The following is a 22,200-nucleotide window of genomic DNA, read 5'->3' as shown; positions in this document are numbered from 1 at the left end:
ACATTTCCGACGAAATCTTCCTTCTCCTTTGGTTTAAAATTGTCTAGTTTCCATATATGTTGTGTCAATGTTTATCCTTCGATATAAATGGTATTTTGTTGTTATTCCTTCCTTCTACGTTTTGTAAATTCAATTTTATCGTTTTCTTTGTAAATTCAATCAGTATCGTGTTGTTTTGTTGTGTCGCTGTCATCCTTTACCCATTTAGCGACCATAATCCTTAGCGTTAAAACAATAGACTGTTTTGATGTGACGTCATAGTGTTATAGGGCAATTCTTTGCTCTAAGAATCTATATTTTGAAATTCGTGATCATTTTAAAGAGTTCGGATAATAAATTTGCCAGAATCCAATTTGTATAATATATTACTAGGTGTTGATGATATCGTACTTAACTATGTTCTGTTATGTTTTAAAATATTTCTTTATAAATCTAGAGATAAAGAAAATATTCCCACTTTATCCCACTTCAAAAATGTTCTTAAACACAACAGAAAAATAGAGCATAAAATGGCCGAGTCAAAAGGTATTCTTGTAAAGCATAATAGTAAGTGGAGTAAAATATCTCTAGCATTAGAATGAAGCGTCTGAATGGCTAGGGGCAGCATAGTGTTTTTTTTTGTTTTATATATATATGTATGTGTGTATGTATGTGTGTATGTATGTGTGTATGTATGTATATATATGTGTTTGTATGTGTGTATGTATATATGTATATATATATATGTATGTGTGTGTATGTATATATGTTTGTATGTATGTATATACATATGTATATATGTGTATGTGTGTGTGTGTGTATGTGTATATGTATGTATGTATGTATACATATATGTATATATAATATTTTTGTATAAGGCATTAAAATAGTTTTACGATTAAAAAACGTATGTTATAAAAAGTGCTAAAAGGTAAAAATGATAGAAAGCATTCCGTTCTTTTGTTTTACAGTTTGACTCTTTGTCTCCATTTGTAAGACTAGGTTTCACAGGCCGTTTCAAGTAAAATCATTTTATCTATAATAAATTGTGTAGAGTAAATTAAACAAAATAGAACCATAGCTATGTGGAGGTCGGTGTATGTAAAAAAATAGAATCATAGTTATTTATAGTTATGTGGAGGAGGTCGGTGTATGTAAAAAAAAAAAAAAAAAAAAAAAAAAAAATAGAACCATAGTTATTTATAGTTATGTGGAGGAGGTCGGTGTATGTAAAAAAATAAAAAAAAAATAATAAAAAAAAATAGAACCATGTTATTTATAGTTATGTGGTTAAGTAGGAGATAAAGAAAAATTGTAACTTTTTAATATTCATTAAAAAAAAAAAAAAAAAGAAAAAAAAGAAAAAATTCTTTGCGCGTAGAGTTTTCGTTCAGATAAATAATGAAAAAAGCATATTAAGTCTGAAGACAAATACCTTGGGGTTACTAGTTTACTTTGTCGAGGTACAACAGGAGCCTCGGATTTCATTGGCAGTCTTCCAGCAGGCGAAGAAGAACGAACTCTCGCTTTAGCACCTGGCGGAATTAGATTTTCTGAATAAGATGAGGGGTACTGTAGACTGCTTGTTGGTACTTGTGGTAAACTGCGACGTTTGATCTCTGCATCAGTGGAAACGCGTAATCGAGATGCCTTTGATCCCTTTGATGGCGCTAAAGAGATAGATAGGAAGAATCGTTGCATAAGGTTGAGGGAAAACGTAACGTACCACAGTGACCTTTCTAACGGCATCGCTGAATACAAAAGGCCAAATATTTGTGTACAAAATTTTGTTTGTATTATGCTAAGTTCTTACTTATCTCTTAAAATTCAACAAAGTTTTCTAGTATAATTCTTGAGGTACATATATCTATAACGAATTTTTAGTTTTGTTACGCAAGCAACATATCTCTACATAAATGAAATATACCAATTATAGATATATAAATGCAGAGGGAAGACTAAAATGAGCCAATCATTTTTTTTGCACATACTTGGGATTCCTCCTTGTTGAAGGGTGGGTATTCCACGTGGTCTGACTTGATTGTCCGATGCTCCTCGGCGGCGAACTACACGAGAAAACGGAAATATACACCATTATTAATAAGCAGAATATCTTCTGCCTACAATAACCACGTTTAGGTAGAAATTTAGATTCTTTTTCAAACCTGCAGTTACGACAAGGCTGTCATCTGTCGATGGCTTAGGAGAGGCGGGTGAACGTCTTCGTACAACAGCAGCTGAAAAAGTGAACAATGACAGCAGTATAAGATAGATACACAATCTGAAATGGCATTTTAACACCACACTATTCGTTTCGCCTCAATCTCTGTAAATATGGACTTCATTTCCGGTATAGACCCCATCCTCATTTGGGCTGATATCGCTAACTACTAAGTTTGTTTTTTTCGATCCTTTTTATTACTTAGTTTTTCGGTTTTTTTCCTCAACCTCTCCTAACTAATTCCTACTAATTACAGCTGTGGTGTGGGATGGGGCATACATGGAATATAGCGGCATTTTCTTCACATGGTTTCAGTTTGATCCTTTGAGCTGCGCCAATGTTATATTTACGGTAATCTAATATAAGATACCGTTTATCCTTTTAGCAACAATGGCCATGAAGGGACACATGTAATAAACACCCACACACCTTGATTGTCAACTTCAACATCAGCATCATCTCGATATATACTCTGTGGTGCTGCACGTCTCCTTGGACGAACTGGACCAGAATTATCACTATCATCATCTCCTTGCCATACCATCTGTGGTGATCCTGAGAGAGAGAGAGAGAGAGAAAACCCCACACAAGAATAAGTAATAAACCATCACCATCTTCATCAACATCACTCACGCAATCCTTGTAAAATACATCATCATCCTCATCTGTCTCCTCCTGCACATCTGTCTCCTCCTGCTCATCTGTCTCCTCCTGCTCATCTGTCTCCTCCTGCTCATCTGTCTCCTCCTGCTCATGTCTCCTCCTGCTCATCTGTCTCATCATCCTTATCTGTCTCATCATCCTCATCTGTCTCCTCCTCCTCATCTGTCTCATCATCCTCATCTGTCTCCTCCTCCTCATCTGCCTCCTCCTCCTCCTCCTCATCATCACCACCAGCAGCAGCAGCAGCACTGGCAACATCATTATCATTATTTGCACCATCATCATAAAACATTCATTACAAATACATCATTATCATCATCTACATAATCATCATCATCGATCATTTTCAATTCAAAGACATCATCATCCTCATCATTTACACCATCATTTGTCTTCTGATATATGGGAAGGTACAATTTCTTTACACTTTATAGCACTATCACTCCCTTAGGAGTTAAAATACACGTACTTGTTTGAGTCACATTCACATTTAATACCAGTAAACAATGGGATACTTTTTGAGAAAGAGACAAGTGGTCTCAAATATAGAGCTTAAAATAACAACTGGGCATCAGACAATGTCTGGCCAGAGTTGGAACGTGTCCGGTCATTTCCTTACCAGTCACTATGACCAGCAACGATGCTGAGAGCCAGAAATGAGGTATTACCTAGCTAAAACTAATTTGCTAAAGATGTCCAGCCACTATTTTAAGCCCTGAAAAAGGGAAATATTTATTTATACAATATTTATACCTGTGCTTATTCTACTGGGAGGTAATGATTGTCTGGCTGCTCCTCTTCTTCTAACTGGGGCTATATGTTTATTGAAGAAAAGCAAAATGCCCTGTAAATTTTCAGTGATTGTAGGATATCACTGCCACCAGACATGACTTGATAAAGCTAGAGTGAGTGATAACCCTGGATTTTATATTGTAGCTATTGGTTGCCATGGTTATCATGCTTGATGTTAATAAAGATGTGAACAACTGGACCTAAGAAACTTTATTTTCCAACTTTTGCACTCTTTACCTTCATTGACTTCTTCATCATCATCACTGGGAAGATTGGCTGCATAGTTTTGCTGTGGTGACTGTCCTCTTGGCCTCACCATGGTAACTATAGGAATATCATCATCAGGCATTTCTATTAAAGAACAGATTAATAATGTTTCAGTGTTTTTCCTTTTAACAGTAAAGAAGCTGTATTATAAGAAGTTAAGCTTTCAAAATTTTCCTTGCACCTTCAATGCAATGTTATTGTATGTTGAGGTCCAAAAAAAATAAAACTTTGTTGCCAGAATCGTAATAATCTAATAAAATAATTGATTACTTTATTACTTTAGCACTTTTTAATATAAAAATGATCAATAATGATAAAAATGTTTTTGTAACTCTACATGACCAGCATTGTTGCAGAAAAATGAGCAATATTGCCTTACACTCTGCAGCAACTGGACTTTACGTTGCTACCATGATGTTGAAATTGTAATAAAATTTGGCTTTGATATGAAGTAAGTGTGCTGGACCAATTTATACAGTGACTGATAGAACATTTTTTCATATGAGTGTGAAAAGCTCATGGCACAAACACGGAATTTACTCTACATCCAATTAAATGCCCAAAACATGGCATGAACATAGCAGAGGCAAAGTTACGGCACTGTCAGAGCAATCACATTTCACAAGAAAAGAACCAGCCAATTAAGATTCTAGAAAACATCAGGGTCACAGTATGGCACGTTTATGGCACCAACTTATCACAGTCATGTGACTTATCAAACGTCTAGGTTAGTTCCTTTGTGTTTCACTAAAATTTTCAAAATTAAAGTGAATTTGGCCAAGAAAATCCAACTTAAAGTTTATGCAAATGAACACAGTTTTGTATCAGATTTTCCTAATGAATTATTAATGAGTTTGATAAGTACTTATACTTACTTGCAATGCTTTGAGCAGTTGGATTAATAGGTCTTGGTCCTGCTCCTCTTCTTCTTACAACTGGAGCTATTTAACAAAATAGGGGAACACAAACTAAGACATAATTCCTATCAATCGATCATTTATCAATAGACCTTTTTAACCCTTTCACTACAAGAGGCTAAAAGGGTCCAACACAGGCTCTTCCTGGAACATAATTAGGGTGTTTTTTATTTCTCAATATCAAAATGAAAAATATATGTCCTAGGGTACAGATAATTGAAAAGCAAAAATGTATTTCCGCTGGCAGCTTTTGGCCACTGTAGGAAAAATGTAGCATTTCTGGTTGGTCGCGTAGTAGTGAAAGGGTTAATGATAAAGTGGCCATCTTGAATTCTATTGTAACCATGTACAAAATATTTCGTGGTCAAACAAGAATGTATGTATGGTAATTACCGCTTTCAATATCAATATCATCATCTTCTTCATCATCATAATTTTGTGTACTTGAAGATCCTCTTGGTCTTACAACACCATCTTGTTCATCTTGATATCCTAAAAAATATATATAAAGAAAAAGTTGAAATGATTATTACACCCATTTTCATTTGGATGGATGTGATGATGCCAACAAAAAGGAAACAGTCTTGGTGGAGACTCGTCAACGAAACATCTAATAAGAACATGATCCAACCATCCAATCACGATGCAGATAATCCGACGAGCGGTATATAAGAGACACACCATCCAGTCTACACCATCCCCTGATGAAGTCTAGCAGTTTGCAGTCAAAATGCTGCAGTCCTCTACAAATGACCCTCAATCATGAGACAAATGAATAAGTATCATTTATTTACCCATTTTCATATTTGCATAACTAGCACCTCCCCAGAAGTCTAGGGTTTTGGCTTCCATCAGTCAAAAATTCTAATTCAGATCACTGGAAATTTGACAAACAGGAGCCAAAAACCTAGACATCTTCAATTATAGTCAGTTGACTGGGTCATTTAATTATGACAAAGGATGTGACTCCTAAAACTCCTATGAACCACAGATCAGATATTGTTCATTGTTATTGATAAGAACAATATAGATGGAAAGTCCAGAACCCCCAGGTTGACTGATAAAAAAAGTGAGTGTAACAGTTAATACTCCTTGAATGAGGGGATATTACAATACTTACGCATTGATTGTCTCCCAGGCGTTGTAGGTTTTGCTCCCCTTCTCCTTACTACAGGAGCTGAAAGTAAATTTAAAAAATGAATTTAAAAAGATATTGAAAAAATTTACATATGTAATAAATGAACAAACAAACAAACAAAAAAATAAACGAACAAAAACAACAACAAATGAATGAACAAACAAATGAGTAAATGAACGAACAAATAAAGAAAGGAACAAATGAATGAAAGAATGAAGAAAGGAATGAACGATCGATGGAATGAATGAACAATGGTTGGATGGAATGAACGAATGATGGTTGGATGAATGAACAAAACCAAGAACCAACCACAGGTAAGAAATATGAATACATACCTTCATCAACTTCTTCATCATCATCCAAGTCATCATCTCCTAATGAAATATTTTCCCATGCTTTATACAACTTTGCTGTTGGTCATTAGAAACAAAAAAAGTTTAAATATATTAAATAAATATTAAATATATCAAATAAAAACAATAGCACTTGGGTGTGATAACAAAGGGTGAATGTTAACCTTATATTACATAAAACATTGAAAATCATAATTAGGTCCACAATAATTATTGGCCATGCTGTTGTGGGTTTAAATTGATCTCCTATCATAGGCAAAGTTTAAATAAAACAAAAATAAACAGAAGATTCTTACTTTGAGGTGGTTTAGAAGGAGTCACTCCCATTGGTGCACCTCTTCTTCTTATAGGATCTGGTAAAAATTTTTTTAATAATTATTATTGTATACTGTATCAATCATTCTTTCGTATAATATCATTTTAACTCTTGATTGAAAACTTTCCTGTTTCCAATTGGCTATTTGCATGACATTTTAGCATCACTATAGAAAATTCTTCGTGAATGTTGTTTCTTATCTTAATTTTTATTATCTTTTGAGAATAGCAAGACAATATTATTTAACTGAACAAAAGAAATTTCACAAAGGACTCTGGTAGTGGAAGCATATGATGCTAAAATGCAGATGGCCTACATGTATTTCAAAACTTTAATCCATTTCAATGGCAGTTTTTCAAATTACTTTTATTAATGAAGTGAAAAATAATTCCCTGCCAAGTAAGTACAAGCTGACTTCAAGATACAGTGTATGATATGGAAAAAAAATAGAAAGATAAAATATGAAAAGATATGGGAGACAGAAGTTTAACCACTTACAAGTGCCACTGCCACTAATATTCAAAGGTTGTAAGTCAATCTCTTCCTCGAAATCTTTACTAATAGTACTTTCATCCACATTATATGTTCTGTTCATATCTAATGATTTTCTGTCTCTTGTTTGATGATCTTGATGATCATGTCGAGAGATGGACTCTAAGAAAAACCATAAATGAACAAAATTAATTGAAGCCATATTGCATTATAATCTTAACTAGTTGTTTTGATATTGAAGAGGAGAGGGGGGAGTGGGGAAGCAAAATAACATGACCAACCAATGTTTCATACCCTCCAAGAACGAAGTTGCTTATTAGAATGTTATTATGGAAGCATTATAATATTATTAGGAAAGCAGGGGTACAAAGCATTGAGAGTGCTCGCCTCTCACCAAGGTAACCCAGGTTTGATTCCTGGACTCAATTTCGTACACATAAGTAGAGTTGAATGTTGGCTCTGTCCTGGCTTCAAGAGTTTTCTCTAGCTTCTCTGGTTTACCTCCTGCTGCAAAAACCAAATCATTTTATTTTCTTATTTTTATTGTTATAATACAATAAAAATACAATAACACTAATTTAACATTATTTCCACTAAGTACTGTAACAGCACACACAAAAAAAAAAAAAATCAAAGAGTAATAATTACAGAGCTACGCATACTTCTATACACAGGCTTTTTGCTGTCAAACGAGCTTTTATGCATCTTATTTGGTAAAACCAGGCAGCTTTACATTGAAATGTGTCAGCTTAACATACTAAAGCCCATTTACATGTATAAAAGTATGTCAATACATTAATACTCATAATGTGGTCATACTTTTGCATGTCGAGCTGTAAAATAAATGACAATTCTAATGCAGTACTGCTGAGTGATGCAAATAAATACCTTCTTGAGCTGCTATAGATTCCAGTTTAGCCATAAGAGAGCCTCTTACTCTGTTTAAATCAGTCTGATGATCTATGCTACCTTTGAGGTATTTATAAGGACTGACTGATTTCTGTGCAGGAGTCGGAGGGTGGACAGGTGACATATACAGCCTGGGGAAAAAGACATCAATTTGATATTTCAAAAATTTGGAGGTTGGTTTAAGCAGTAGTTCATTTTGTTTGAATGGAGTTACTTTTCCTTGTATGTTCTATAAAGAAATTATTCTATGCAATGTTATTAAGCGAGAAGTAAAGTTTTTTGGGGTTATGATTTAAGCTTAAAAATTCGAAATTCAATTCAAGGAACATTTATTTTTATGATTTTGATCCATCTAAAATAATAATAATGAAAAACACCGGTCATCAATATTTTTAAAAAAATGGAATAATGCAAGTTTACAAAGTCATCCAACAACACATACATGACTGCTTTTATAAACCTTAAAGTTAAATGCTATTTGCAGTGTCAATCAGCAACACAAATATGACTGTCCTAAGAGGTTATGGCCTGAATAAACAAAGTAAGCATTGTTTAAAAATTTCTGCATTTCCATAGTACCCAACAAGCCCTACTATACGTCTAGAAGTTTCTAACTAACACGTTATACCCGAGAAGTTTTTAGCTTTGGAGTATTTCAATGAAAACTGGCATTAATAAAGCCAAATATGTGTTCATAAGTTTCTTTTAATCTCCAATTTGGAATCATTTCTGAGGGCATAAAGAAGTCCAACGTAAACTCGCACTACAATCAAATTGCTGAAACAACTATTTTTTAACGAAATAAATTAACTATGATCGAAGGACGTTCTTCGTAAACAATGTTTTTACATTCATATGCACATAAGCTCAAATCCCTAGAACAAGAAATGATTCTTAAGTAAACTAACCAGTTAATGTCAAAACATAGAGAATATCGACTTTATTATTAGAAATATCAACAAACATTTGAGAAAATTATGACAATATTAATATAGTTTTATCAGTCTCACCAGCTATCTTCTTCTTCAGAGTCGACATCATTTAAATTCATCAGTGGTACATCATCTAAGTGTAGTTTGACAGCCACTCTGGACGTTACAGGGTTCGCATTCATTCTCTCACTAGTATACGATCTAGTTCCTGTATTAGCTGCTGATTCACGGCCCAGTCGAGGACTATCGTGTGTTTTTAGACCGGCATTTTTCTCTTCCAGCTTTTGAACCATCTCCCGGAGTCGCTTGATGTCCGCATCAGCGGATATACGTAAGTCCATGGTTGTAGTCAGTGGACCACGAAGTCCATAAATCAAGTAAATATTGAGATTTTTTTAAGCAAAGATTGACCGGCCATGTTGGATGGAACTTCCCTTCGACAACCGAGCCCGTGAGGGGTAAGCGTCGGGACTGCTTTTGTCATGCGCATGTTGGGATATTACTTTCTCTTTTGTTGGGCTTCCTTTGTTTTACTGTCTCATCGGTAATCCTGCGGATGAACAAGAAACTTATTTTCGATGCGATTTTTTATTAGTTTTTAGTTTTTACTTCTCCCTAGATTGAGTCAAACATAACCACAAAATTATTTTTTTAAAAAGGTTATCTAGAATTGAAATTTTTCACTTTGTAAACGTTTGGTCATTAGGTCACGTCAACTTATTTGATCACATGACTGTCATCCTCACGAAAACATTGATTTTAGATTTTAGGGTTTCAGCAGTAAGAGAAAGATAGATAAATGCAACCGGAAAAGGAGACTTCTAGTACCTCAAGCCCCAGATTTCATTCTCCTGAAGACAGCGGAACTGATATTTTTCATGATGTAGAGACAGATATAGCAAATCGAGTAAATTCGAATTCAAGGGAACCATCTTTGAAAAATTCACAAGATTCTAGAACCCTTAGCTTTAACATTAAAGATATGGATGAAAAGACACCATTGTTAGAAGGTTTGTCCAGGCCACAAGATCAGAATGGACAAGATGTTAAATTTGCACCTTGTTGCAGTGACAAGTACAAGTAAGTTGATGTCTATATAATTTATAACCATTGGTTAGGATATTATTATATCTTAACATTAGTATTGATTAAATCGGTCTTGATACGTGCTCTGTGCAGTATTAGATCATTTAAGATATATGCACGTTAAGCATGGTTCCAATATGTTGGCAACATACCTGCGATGCAACCTGGGATACTACCTGAGATGCCATTCCAATGATGGAAATGCATTTAATAGCCTGCGTGGTCAGGCTAGAAATGGAATACCAGCACGGCAAAAAGAACTCAAAATTACAATGTTGTTGCATCAATAAAGTGGCCTAAAACATTGCAGGTTGGCCTCCGATTGTGTTTCCATATTAATTTTACATCACAGGCAAGTCAGGGACAATCATGACCCACAGACTATGTTCCCATATTCATTTAACGTTGAGGATATTGATGGCAAGTCAGGGAGACTACTGCCGACATTCTGCAAGACTTGATCTCTGACAACTTAACTTTCAAAAGGCATGCCAGCAACGAAGGCTTTTTTATCTTCAAAATGGCATTCCAGGTAACACCTGCAGAGGAATCGCAGGCGTCTTGCTAACATATGGACCAGGCTTAATTCAGAACTCCAGAAAGTACTGGTATGCAGTTTGATGTATAGCAAGGATATACCTTTTCCAGCTCAGTTTTTAGCTAGCAGATCAGAAAGCACATCAAACCCTACCCACCCTCCCATAGTAATATATACCTTCCCCCCCATCAGGCCCTCGATCTCTGCCTCTAAAACTATATCCAAAATAATCGAGCACATTCCTTCTAGGTCAAGACTGAAGTCATTCAAAATCATTTTTCTTTTCCTGTGGTGTATTATATGTGCGGTAAGATCCTTAAAATAACAACATTCTTTAAACAAAAATTGATTTAGCATATAGTGTGTCCTCAAGGCAAGAGTTAGCTGTCAGTAAAATAAACAGTAAAATAAAGCTAGTTGGTTGATATTTGGGATTTTTTTACAATATACTGTACTTGTCAATTATGGCTGGGTTTTTTATTTTCATTTTTTTTTTCACTTGCAGGGTTTCTTTATTTCGAAAAAGGAGACTGAAAAGCGCTATAAACTAGTGTCCATTTCAAGGAATGCAAGTCAAGGTTATTAAATTAAATACGTATAATGCTATATGCCAAAAGTTTTATGTTTGAAATTATAAGGAATTATATATTTATAGTTAATAAAATAACCTGAGATGTAACATTTTGTTTTCACTTTTCATTTTTCACATTTTTGCATTTGAAAATGAAATACCACTAGGTATGACTTATGTAAATACAATTATAAATATACTTAATACTTATAGATATATTTTATCCTCTTGTTGTTTTGTCAGATTTTCCAATAAGTTCAGAGTCTGAGGTCATAACAGTAAGATTAGAAGGTCCATTTTATGAAAATACAGGTACAACCCTAAATTGTCTGGCTATATTATATTGTGGCTGCTATTGAGATATCCTAATGAATCAACCTTATTTCATCTTGGTGCAAACTTGTTTTCCCATAACCAGCTAGACCACTTGTCATTTGCTATTATTTATTTGTTTGATACTTGGCACATGAATTGGGATACGACTCAAACAACGAATCTTATCCTCAACATTCCACCACAATGAATAAGAACTATTGTCCACAAGTTGTCACTTTAATTGTGGGTTTATATAACTACCAATTAAGCAACAAATCTTTCTACATGTAGCTGATCTTAACTATTGATTTAAAGAAAAATTAAATTAGATTAATGAATTAATTTAAATTCCTTTTTTTGGTTTTTCTCATATTATTTTTCATATTTCAAATATCATCCAAAAAAATTTGCTATCTCTAATCACCACCACAAGTACAGCAGTGGCGCAGCTCAACGGGTTCGAACTGAAAGCATGTGAAGACGCCTCTGGCAGCTGCTATACAGTCCATGTACGACCCCGGAGCAAAGCTCTAACCTGAGTTTGAATTAGTTAGGTTTGATTTGAGAGGAGGGAGGAAAAACAAAGTCAGAAAGAGAGCCAACCAACTCAGCTCATGTTCACATGGGGCAACTGGGATTTGAACCCTGGACCTCAGAGTTGAGCAGGGAGTGTTTTACCACCACTACATTCTGTTTCCCCCCATTAGAAAAGCAATACATGATCATTGTCAACGTTTTTCTTGTAAATTAATTAGATGATGTCTCAGACCCATCCTCTTTGGATTTTGTAACAATTGGCATAGCTTCATCAACAGAATCAGGGTTTCTCTCTACGCCAAAGGTGATGATTATTTACTATAATTAATCACTTAAGAGCATGACAGTGTTTTTCTTAATTAATAAGAATGGTTTTAAGTAACTCATTAATGTTTATCGTTCATTTCCTTTTGCAGCCCAAGAACTTTTCTTTGGACACAAATTCAACGAAAGGGGAGTGTGAAGAAACTCCTGTATTGAAAAAATACAGGTTTCCCATGCAAGGTGCTGACATGTGAGTCAAATGTATTTCATTAATGCCTTTTTTACATCCAATATAAAATAATTCAAATAAAACAAAAGCTCTGATTTGGTAACCAAGTACTTTATTACCAGCGTACACATGTCGGTCGAAAATCACCTGCCTTTTGGCTGTACATTGGCCAACAGTGGACTGAATGTTAGGCAACATTGGCTGACAGCCTATTGACAGCAGTGTTGGCCATCAGTCATGCGATGCATGGTCAAAACATGGCTTATAGTTGTTTTAAAAGCATAGCCCCATTTTTTACCTATTTGATATAGTGCTATACAAGGTCATTGAAATGCGAGTATTGCTAGGTATCTTTTTCTAAATAATAATCATAATATTTGGCATTCATTTAGTCAGAATAATTTTCATATGAGATGTTTATCACACAGTAACTGTCAGAGTATGGAACTAACGACACATGCATTAAACCAATCATTCAACTAATAAGATTGCTTATACAATGGGATAACAATGATTATGATTGCACATCACTTTGTATTTCAAGTTTTTCACAGTCATAAATTCCATTTTTTGCTATAAAATATTATTTTTAGGTCAAATAAAAGCAAATTTGTGTTGAGGCTTGAGTCCCCTTCACAATTCTATACAGCCATGTCTGTGGTTTATTTCAATGAGACGACAACTGAAGATACTCAGGTAAAGTTGCTTATTATTATTATAGCCAATTACTTTGCTAGCCAATCCAGGGACAGATCTAGGGGAGCAGTGCAGGGGAAGCCCACCCTCCCTAGATGAGCTGATATCTACTGCATTATTGGTGTTTGAGTTTGTGAGCAAAGGGTTCAACCCTCCTAAAACAAAAATTCTGGATTTTGCCCCCCCCCCCCCCCTAGAAAAAATCCTGGATCCGCTGAGAATCTGAGGGGCTGAGAGCCCTAATATGAGTATTTACAGGTGCATACACTTGATTCAATGGGGACATGCATTAATATTACTGCTGATGGGGAGAAAACGTTTTTTCAATGTTTATTTCCTGATATGTTTTTAACCAGGTTGCCATAGGCTTCACGATCTTAATTGGAGTGTACATCTTGATCATATTTGAGGTATGTATAGCACGACCCCCCCCCCCCCTTGTAAAAATCAACTCAAGTAATGATTTTTTACATGGGGAATAAAAATGAGTCCTTGGAGGAAATCATTAGTAGCAATCAAGGGAGTTAACATAGCAAACAAGACTAGTAGACCTTTTTACCTTAGACAAAATGTTTTCCCCTTTCAAACCATGTGTCATTCTCTTGGAAATAACATTCTATGTTTGAGATTTATCTGTATTTATGTTCTTCTCATGCACAACCATTAAATAAAGAAATGATACTCAAGGGAATGACACATGGTTTGAGATGGGAAAACATTATGTCCAAGCTAAAAAGGTCAATTCAACTTCAAATTCAACACAAAAAATTTTGAGATTTTATTGCATTACTTTTACTTTGTTAAGAGGACATCTCATTTAAATAGGAAAGGTTAGACTAAATGACACTTTTCCCTCAACTTTGTTTTTATTAGCTTGTTCACAGAACTACAGCAGCCATGCTTGGAGCACTTTCTACACTAGCTGTTTTGACCTATCTCAATAAGGTATTGCATGTCAGTTTGTTTACATGTTTCCTAGCAACAGCCATTCTGAGCAGTCTTGAGACCAACTGGATATGAAGTAATTGAGTGCAAAACACATTCAATTTAATTATATTATTGCATGATATCCACAGAAAATTTTCTAACTCTTTGACCACATCATGTACACGGCATGATCATAGGTTGCAAGTAAATGACATTGCATAACTGTTGCATCATCATAGGCAATAGTAGAAGAATAAGGAGTGTGGGGAAAAAAGGCTACTTTGACCCCTTCCCTTTCACTGAATGTGTGTCTGAGAATTTTACCAATCAATATAATAGTAAATAGGGGAAGATGAAGAGGGAGAAGTAGAAACCAAAGATAGAGGACATCATTCCTTCCTTCCCATCCCTTTCCCTGGATCAATCAAAAGTTTAAAGGATTAATTATATTGAGACACATAAAGATTACAAAGAGTTGGTGTTAAGATACCTGAAGTAGCTTTTACAAAAACCAGCTGGATGTGATAGGCTTCCGAGATTGTTTTCAATGGCAAGGCAATCAAATTGAAGGAGAAGGAAGAAAAGAACCGTCTCCCCTTCCTCTACTTTTACTGTGCTATGTCTTTAAGAACCAATTAAGATACTGTAGCAGCTAGACGTCCTGGTACCCTGAAAAACCTTGGTTTTTTTTCATGATAGAGACCGAAGTTAGAAACTGTCTTGATGTGGATTCAGTGGGAGACACTAAGCTTGCTGTTTGGCATGGTAAGTAGACGGCGATTCTGACTTTTTTTGCTTCATAAGCCACACAACCTGACTCACTAATTGACTGATTACATGTTTAATGTGTGTGCTGTTAAAAAAACAAGGTAAATAATAGTTGTATATTGGGTGAGAAAACCATTGTGAAACAATTTTAAATCCTTTTTAGATGATTCTGGTTGCAGTATTTGCAAGAAGTGGGTTCTTTGACTACGTAGCTTTAAAGGTGAGTAAATTTACCAATAGTTTTACATCATGGAGATATCTGTCAAGGGAGAGGTCCAGGTATCTTTACTTCGAGAATGTTTTCGCATTCAGAGCACGTGTCATTCCCTAGAGTATCATTTCTTTGTTTAAAGGTTGTGCATGAGGGTCTCTCAAGGGGAGAGGTCCAGGTGTCTAATTTGAACGGCTGTAATAGAGCAGCAGTAAGGGGGACTCGCGAATCGCCGGCATTGCCAAAAATCACAAATCGAAAAACACCAGGGGGGGTGGGGTTTTTGGAGCAGTGACGAGGCCCTACAGGGGGTCTTGCGCGATCGGGTGGCAGCGCGAAAAGTCCCTTACTGCTGCTCTGTTGGGTACTGCAAACGGAGGTTAAAATATTCCTTAGATATAGATGGACGCCATCAAGAGCATACGAAACAAAACTGTGCGTAAGCTAAGAACTCAGGTGTTGGATCGCCTGGACGCCGACTTTGCCTTCACAACATTTATGGAGGGAGATACAGATGAGACGATGAACGAAGAAAGAGCAGAAAGAATTATCGACATGATGCCCGAAGGTAACTACCGTTTGGAGTTGACGTTTATAAAGTATTTAGACGGCGAGTGGATAATCGAAAAGGGCCGTAATCCTATTCGGGCGTCAGGTAAGCAAAACCTGTTTGTCTTAAGTGAAAATACGCGCCCGGGAGCGTTAGTAGGCATTGACATGATGTTTTACGAGGTCGCTTACCCAGTTACTGTGGTCATTTACGGTGCGTACGAGATTAAGAAGCCCGACGTTAAGAAGCTCAAACCAATGCGACATCCAGGTAACTGTGTTGCGAAGTTAGTAAGAGAGTTCTTTGAGGACTCCACCCGTGGTAGTAAGTTAACTTTAAAGAGAAGAGAAGCCATCAGGAAATGGGAAAAAGACACACATAAGGCCGGAGCCACCATAGACAACATCAAGAAGTTAGAGACTGCCTTAGAACGCCGCATACACGTAAAAGATATCACTGACGGGTTCATTTACCCAGGTACGCACAAATACGGAGGTAGAGGTGCCCCCATAATCATCTACCAACACAATGGACACGCTTGGCGAGAACTTAGGTTCCCCAAAAAGAAGGAAACTAAGGTCTATAAAGCTTCTCCGTTGGTAGAATTAGTCCACGAAAACTCCGTTTGGTTGATGGATTCGGAAGGAAGTCAGTTTATGACGCAGGATGGTACTCTTTACCGCCCCGAAATTGAACACCAACGCATTCAAAGTGCCTGTGAAACCTTAGGGGAAGACTTCTCAGACGAGGTCCTTAGCTCTCGTAGTTTGGACTTCTTAGCCGCAAAGAAGAGGAACGGATGGAAGTCCACGCCTAAGGAATTCGCCGACATAGCTAAAGCCTGCGTAGAACACGGTCATGGAGGTCTGTGGAACATGGAGTATGACGAAAACGAATACGTCTCCTTAGACATGAAACACTGTTACCCCGCAAGTTTTAAAGGATTGGGGGATTGTAAGGAGTATTATGACCGCTACGGACATCCAGACTCACAGTTCTTTCGTGTGTCCTTAGACGGCAGCTATGACGCCCCAGCTACGGGGTTTGTAAGATTAACCTCACGGAAGTTAGCAAAGGGCTTACACCCCATAATTTACGCGTGGTATGGTAAACATTTACAGGAGAAGGAATGGATTCCCGTGCCGTTGTTAAAGTTCTTTGAAGAGCATAAACTTATGACGTACACCGCCCACGAAGCCATATTGTGTCACTCCTCCTTCACAAAATGGTTACCTGAGCATAACCCCACCGCGCGGGTCGTCATAGGAAAGTTCACTCAGGGCGCAAAAGAAGGCGAAAAACATATGCAGCGACGCTTAATAACGGACGAAGGAGAGTTAAGCTTCCTCGTAAAGCGCGCACATGATGATGGATCGATGGTATCTGTGGAAAAGTGGAACTACTTCGTAGAAGGTCAAAAAGAACATAAGTGGAATGCACTGTGTTACTACCAAGATCACAGACCGCAATATTACCATTTACGCGCCAGTATGTTAGCATATGCGCACATTAACCTTCTTGCGATGCTGCTACGGTTCGACAAAGAGGACATACCACGTGTAGCCACGGATTCCTTGTACGTAAAGCCCGAAGTGTTAGAAAAGATGCAGGAGTTCTACACCGAAGACGAGTTAGCGGAAAGTGGTCAATGGCGCGTTAAAGACGAAGAGATAAAAGCCTGGAGAGAACGTGTGGAATATCATGGTGGACACACAAAAGGCGCCATTACCCCCACAGAAGAGCCATTACCGTTAGTTACGGACCCCATTTCCTACCAACGCTTCTCTTACCTTTACGGAACGGGAGGCAGTGGTAAAACTACCAGGGTCTTGGAACTCTTTCCAAAGATAAAGGTGTTAACGCCAACGCACCGTCTGGAAAGAGAATTAACGGAGATGGGTTACGACGCGCAGACCTACCACAGCTTCTTTCGCTGGAATGGTCAAAAGTGGGTACCGGAAGCCATCCACGACATACCCCCGGTGATACTTTGGGATGAGATTTGCACCGTTCCCTTGGAAATACTGCAGGAGTTCGTAGACTTCCTAAAAGGGAAATGCCAGGTGATATTTGCTGGGGATCCATGCCAACCTCCTCCAATAGCCGGAGAAATGCCCCACGAATGGTTAAAAGGAATGGTAGACCACTGTGAAGAAATCAACACCGACTACCGCAGTAAAGACCAAGTACGTAAATTAAAGGCGGAATTAAGGGGCCTTAGCGACGCGGAACAAAACAAGATACTACGTAAGCACATACGAGCGAAGAAATACGAGGACTTCCTTTACGCATGGCATCCAAAGGATTTGGTGCTAAGCAGCAAGCGCGCAGCACAGGCCCGCATACAGAAGGACCTGTTCGAAATACACCAGGAGCGCTTTCCTGGTCATTTGGTGCCTGTTTGTTATAAACCCCACGATACCCGCATGCAAAAAAGAGACGTCTGGGTACCTGGTACCGACATCCAACTGCAAAATGCGGTAACGCATGATAAAGCCTGGGTACCCATAGAAAAGGTGGAAAAAATAACCTCCCATCCAGACTGGCGCTTGGGCTATTGCATGACAGTCCACAGCGCGCAAGGGCTTACCATAAGAGAAACCTTATGGATCATAGACCAGCGGCTGTGTTGGAGCAACCTTATTTACACCGCTGTAAGCCGTGTGGAGTACGCAAAACAGCTGAAAAGAGCCTGGGGTCCGCAATTGCGTTACGACCGCACCCCAGAGGACGTAGCCAAAGAGAACATTGCTAAGAAACTCCTTCGCTACAAGCGGCACGACGAAGAAAAGAGCAAAGATCCCCGCTATGCGGGGATAAAGTTCGACCTATGCGTGGACGACGTCTATAAGAAAGGGGCACGGTGTGCCAAATGCAACATACCTCTACTATGGAGGTTTGACCCAAATGACGATCAGCAGTTCTCCGTGGATCGCATAAATAATAAACGCGGGCATTGCAGAGGCAACGTAAGACTGACATGCCTAGAGTGCAATCGGGCGCGTGGAGCTGCGCTACTCTGAGTCTTTGGGGACTATGAGCAGCTCTTCCTTGACAAATCCGCGACCTGGGCCATTTAAGTAATACAACACGGGTTGCCCTTCCTTGGTGACGGACTTCGAAATCTCATACGTTTCCAGAGACCAGTTAGGATCCGTGGCTCTCTTACTGCCACCTTCGAGTTCCCCCGGCTGATAGAGGTATCTGACCACTATGTTGCGGGGTAGCTTTTTTTCCTTCAGTCCGACCGCCCTCGAACTTCTGACGTAGGACTTGTGCTCCACGTGTTTCGTTTTTATGGCATCCTTGGGTTTCATTCCCGTAGCCCTGGCCGCCTCGTTGTTCAAAGCCGCGACGACCTGGGGGAGCCTCTGAGTCCATTCCCTGTTGCGTTTGGAGGGATCTTCCAGCTCTTTCCAATACTGGTACCCAAAGAGACGCTCGGCCAGAGTCTTATTGAATCTTTCGACGATGCTCTGACCCCTGTGGTACTCTGCCTCGGCTCTCCTAATCTTAGTGCTGTGGTCTTTCAGGGTCTTAGTAACCGCGCCCATGAACTCTGTCCCCGCATCCACTTGCAGCAGCTTAGGCCATTTCAAAACGCGCTTATAAATCCTACCTAGGGCTTCTGCGACTTCCCCAGAATCCTTGCTGGTTATGGGTTCGGCGTCCTTGTATCTGCTTGCGATATCAACTACGGTCAAAGCGTACCTATAGGTCTTTTTTCTCACCTTATCGTGCGGTAAGAAAAGCAAATCCGCCTGATGAACTTCATTGGGGGCATTTACGGTAAAGCTGGGCCTGGGAATGTACTTGGGCACGGGAAGATAAACCTGCCAGAGGGTTTGTTTTCTTAGCCAGTTCTTAGCCGTTTCTTCTGATACCCTGGCCGCGGTCGCGAGTTTCTTGATAGCCGACGCTCCTCTCCAATAGCCTTCGGGCCCATAGTAAATCCTTTTGAGTTTGTCCTCTACGCGGCCCATTATATGAATTCCAGGACAAGATTGATCTTACGTCCGTTAAAATCCACCGTCTTTCCGTCCACCTTAATGGTGATGTTTATGCTTTCTACCAAATTAGACAAATCATAGCTTAAAGAAATGGGAGTGTATTCTACCAGGTCAAATGGATTACCCTTAGGTAGGAATTTGGACATAAGAGAAGACTTTTCTCCATTGTTGTAACTATGGACTAAATCGCAATAGACTTCGTAAGAGGATGCGACTTTCCATTTCACAGGTATGGCTGTGTTGGTAATCGTCTTGCCTGAGGCACATAATAAAGATCCCAATGGGTCAGACTTTCCAAAAGTCATTGAATAATTTGACATATTATGTTTGAGGGTCATTTCGTGCGGCAATCCTGTGGTGAGAGTATAACCGTGTTTTGCTAATTCCTTGGCCAGTGTGATTGGTGTATAATGTCCATCGGGCAGCAATACGGCTTGATAGTTAGATCCTCCTGTATGCTCAGTGACTATGCCCCTAATCAGGTTATACCAAGAATTGTACAAAGAGCAACTTATGAGCCGAACCTTATGGGCTTTAATGGGGGGATTCAAGTAAGTGGTAAAGTCATTCTTGTCGCTTTCCAAAAAGACGATCATTATATTAGATACGCCAAAGCCACGCCTCCCGCCAGCCCTGCGACTCCTACAAAGACCAATTCATTGTCTTTTTGTTTCTTAGAAGGCTGGTAGTAATTCTTGAACTGAGGCTTTCTCATTCTAAAGTCGGGGTGCGCCTGCGCATAGAGCTTAAAGGCGTAGTCTGTGTTTTCGAAGTTCTTATCCGCCTGCATTTTGTCTTGGTAGTTCTTATCCAACCAATCCCTGTAAGCTTGTCTTTTTTCATTCCAAGCTGCCACGTCTCGCTGATATTTCTCCAGCGCTAAGTCGTGCCTCTTCCTCTCAGCGTTAGATTCTGCGTTTCTATCACCGCTAACTAATTTATCCAGATATCTACCACCATAATTAGCCCCTGTAAATGCTAAAGCTGCAATAACTCCACCTGCGACTAAGCTAACCATTATATGTTAGGCAGGTACTTTTCCTTCCGTAGGTAATCCTTTAGCATGATAGCCCCGCCTACGGCAGCGGTCATTTTAGCAAAATTAGCGAAGCTCTTGCTTGGGTCTTCAGTAAAGTCTTCTTTGAGCACTTTCTTACCCACCCAACCAATACCCGCAACGATGGAAGTAATAATAGCTGCTTCTTCAACAGTTTTCAACAACGCGGTCGACATTATATTACAAAGCGAGAAGGTTATTCCATTTCAGGGATCTTACTTTTTCTAACAGCCTGTTCCTGCACGGGCGCGTGATATGTTGCGGCCTCCCACTTTACTTTTGGCTTCGTAGCCCGCCATTGTAAGTAGAGGCTGCCTGCTGCTATAGCAATTCCTATCGCGCCAATGACGTAGCCGGGATTCCAAAAGGATTCCTCTTCTCCTACCTTTTCCTCTTTCTTTGCTTTGTTCTTCCTGTTCATCTCTGCGAGCTTCTTTCCGGCAGCGACTCTGCCTGGAGATTTAGCCTTGGTAATCTTGGTATCTTCTACGGGTGGTCGTTCTTCGGTGCCACTCATCTTATATCTAAGGACTTGAAGGACTTGACAATGACTTGATGACGACTTGACTAAGTACTTGACAACGACTTAAGGACGACTTGACTAAGTACTTGACAACGACTTAAGTAAGTACTTGAGGCGACTTGACTAAGTACTTAAGGATAACTTGACTAAGTACTTGAGGCGACTTGATCAGGTACCTCAGTAAGTGCTGCCTGGAAGACCTTTTCGACTTCTCTGTCCTTCTTGAAGTCCTTCCAAGATGTTCCGAAGGAACCTAGTACCTCCTCCAAGTCGACATGCTGAGCTACGTGCAAAGCCACAGAGGCGACTGCCATTAACTTACCGCACTTCAAAGACAACCACCCACAGGTTATCTTAAGTTCTTGGGATATGACATAGTCCTCGCTAATGTCCTTCCGTAGTTGCTCCACGTCGTCTATGGGCAGTGCAAGTCCAAGCAATTTAGTCGCAAGTCGGATAGCGGAGTCTGCTACGGCGTCCGTGGTCTTACTTGCAAGGGCAGCCTCATACCTCTTATGGAACTTTTTGACTTCCTCTTCTGACAACTTATTAACCTGCTCATGGGTAAGTTCCTTGCCTATCATTTCTTTGCACTTCCCCGAAGACACCAGGATGTTGAGTTGTTCCTTAAGGTTACTTTCATCTAGCTGTGTGGGGACTTCATCTAAGAGCTGCTCAATGTCCATATATGTTAATGGAATACGGAAACCTCAAAGAGAAGATCATTTTGGAATGTTGGTGCGTCTTTAAATGCCGCATGTATTCGTGTAACTGTTCCTTGGATATCTCACCGCCGTAGTCGCTTAAGATGGTTTCCAGGTCACTCCGGCTCGGAGTATAAAATACGACAAGTGAACCTATGTTTTCCCTGAAGGGCTTAGAGACGCTGGTAAGCTGCTGCGAGAGCAACCAAACGCTGATATTGTCATGCCTACCGCT

At 38.8% G+C, this 22,200-nt stretch overlaps 2 protein-coding genes across 3 annotated transcripts in view; one reads left to right on the top strand and one right to left on the bottom strand.

Moving 5' to 3' along the window:
• Nucleotides 1-1,414: 1,414 nt before the first annotated feature.
• On the bottom strand, nt 1,415-9,441 carry LOC116291876 (uncharacterized; the record flags this gene model as incomplete). Of its 2 annotated transcripts, XM_031699104.2 has the most annotated exon segments (14): nt 1,415-1,649; nt 1,971-2,045; nt 2,145-2,216; nt 2,630-2,755; nt 3,617-3,676; nt 3,893-4,006; nt 4,798-4,863; nt 5,233-5,331; nt 5,960-6,016; nt 6,313-6,387; nt 6,627-6,683; nt 7,145-7,300; nt 8,027-8,178; nt 9,058-9,441. In XM_031699104.2, coding segments are annotated over 14 exon segments (1,607 nt in total), but the record flags the coding sequence as incomplete, so codon positions are not given.
• Nucleotides 9,442-9,614: 173 nt separating this feature from the next.
• Nucleotides 9,615-22,200, top strand: part of LOC116291853 (P protein) — a 32,162-nt gene continuing 19,576 nt past the window's right edge. Inside the window, exons 1-11 of the mRNA XM_089038722.1 lie at nt 9,615-10,059; nt 10,853-10,910; nt 11,109-11,181; nt 11,418-11,486; nt 12,245-12,330; nt 12,443-12,540; nt 13,113-13,215; nt 13,572-13,625; nt 14,089-14,160; nt 14,842-14,907; nt 15,074-15,130. Coding sequence (XP_088894848.1) covers nt 9,779-10,059; nt 10,853-10,910; nt 11,109-11,181; nt 11,418-11,486; nt 12,245-12,330; nt 12,443-12,540; nt 13,113-13,215; nt 13,572-13,625; nt 14,089-14,160; nt 14,842-14,907; nt 15,074-15,130 — 1,017 coding nt within the window. The 5' untranslated portion in view covers nt 9,615-9,778. The remainder of the gene's footprint in view (nt 10,060-10,852; nt 10,911-11,108; nt 11,182-11,417; nt 11,487-12,244; nt 12,331-12,442; nt 12,541-13,112; nt 13,216-13,571; nt 13,626-14,088; nt 14,161-14,841; nt 14,908-15,073; nt 15,131-22,200) is intronic.

This window comes from Actinia tenebrosa, unplaced genomic scaffold (assembly GCF_029948245.1).
Source record: "Actinia tenebrosa isolate PJP-AT-01 unplaced genomic scaffold, QUT_ActTen_1.0 PGA_scaffold6__47_contigs__length_16458017, whole genome shotgun sequence".
NCBI lineage: Eukaryota > Metazoa > Cnidaria > Anthozoa > Actiniaria > Actiniidae > Actinia > Actinia tenebrosa.
Note: the sequence above shows the minus strand (reverse complement) of the source record. Positions and strands in the feature narration are given on the sequence as shown.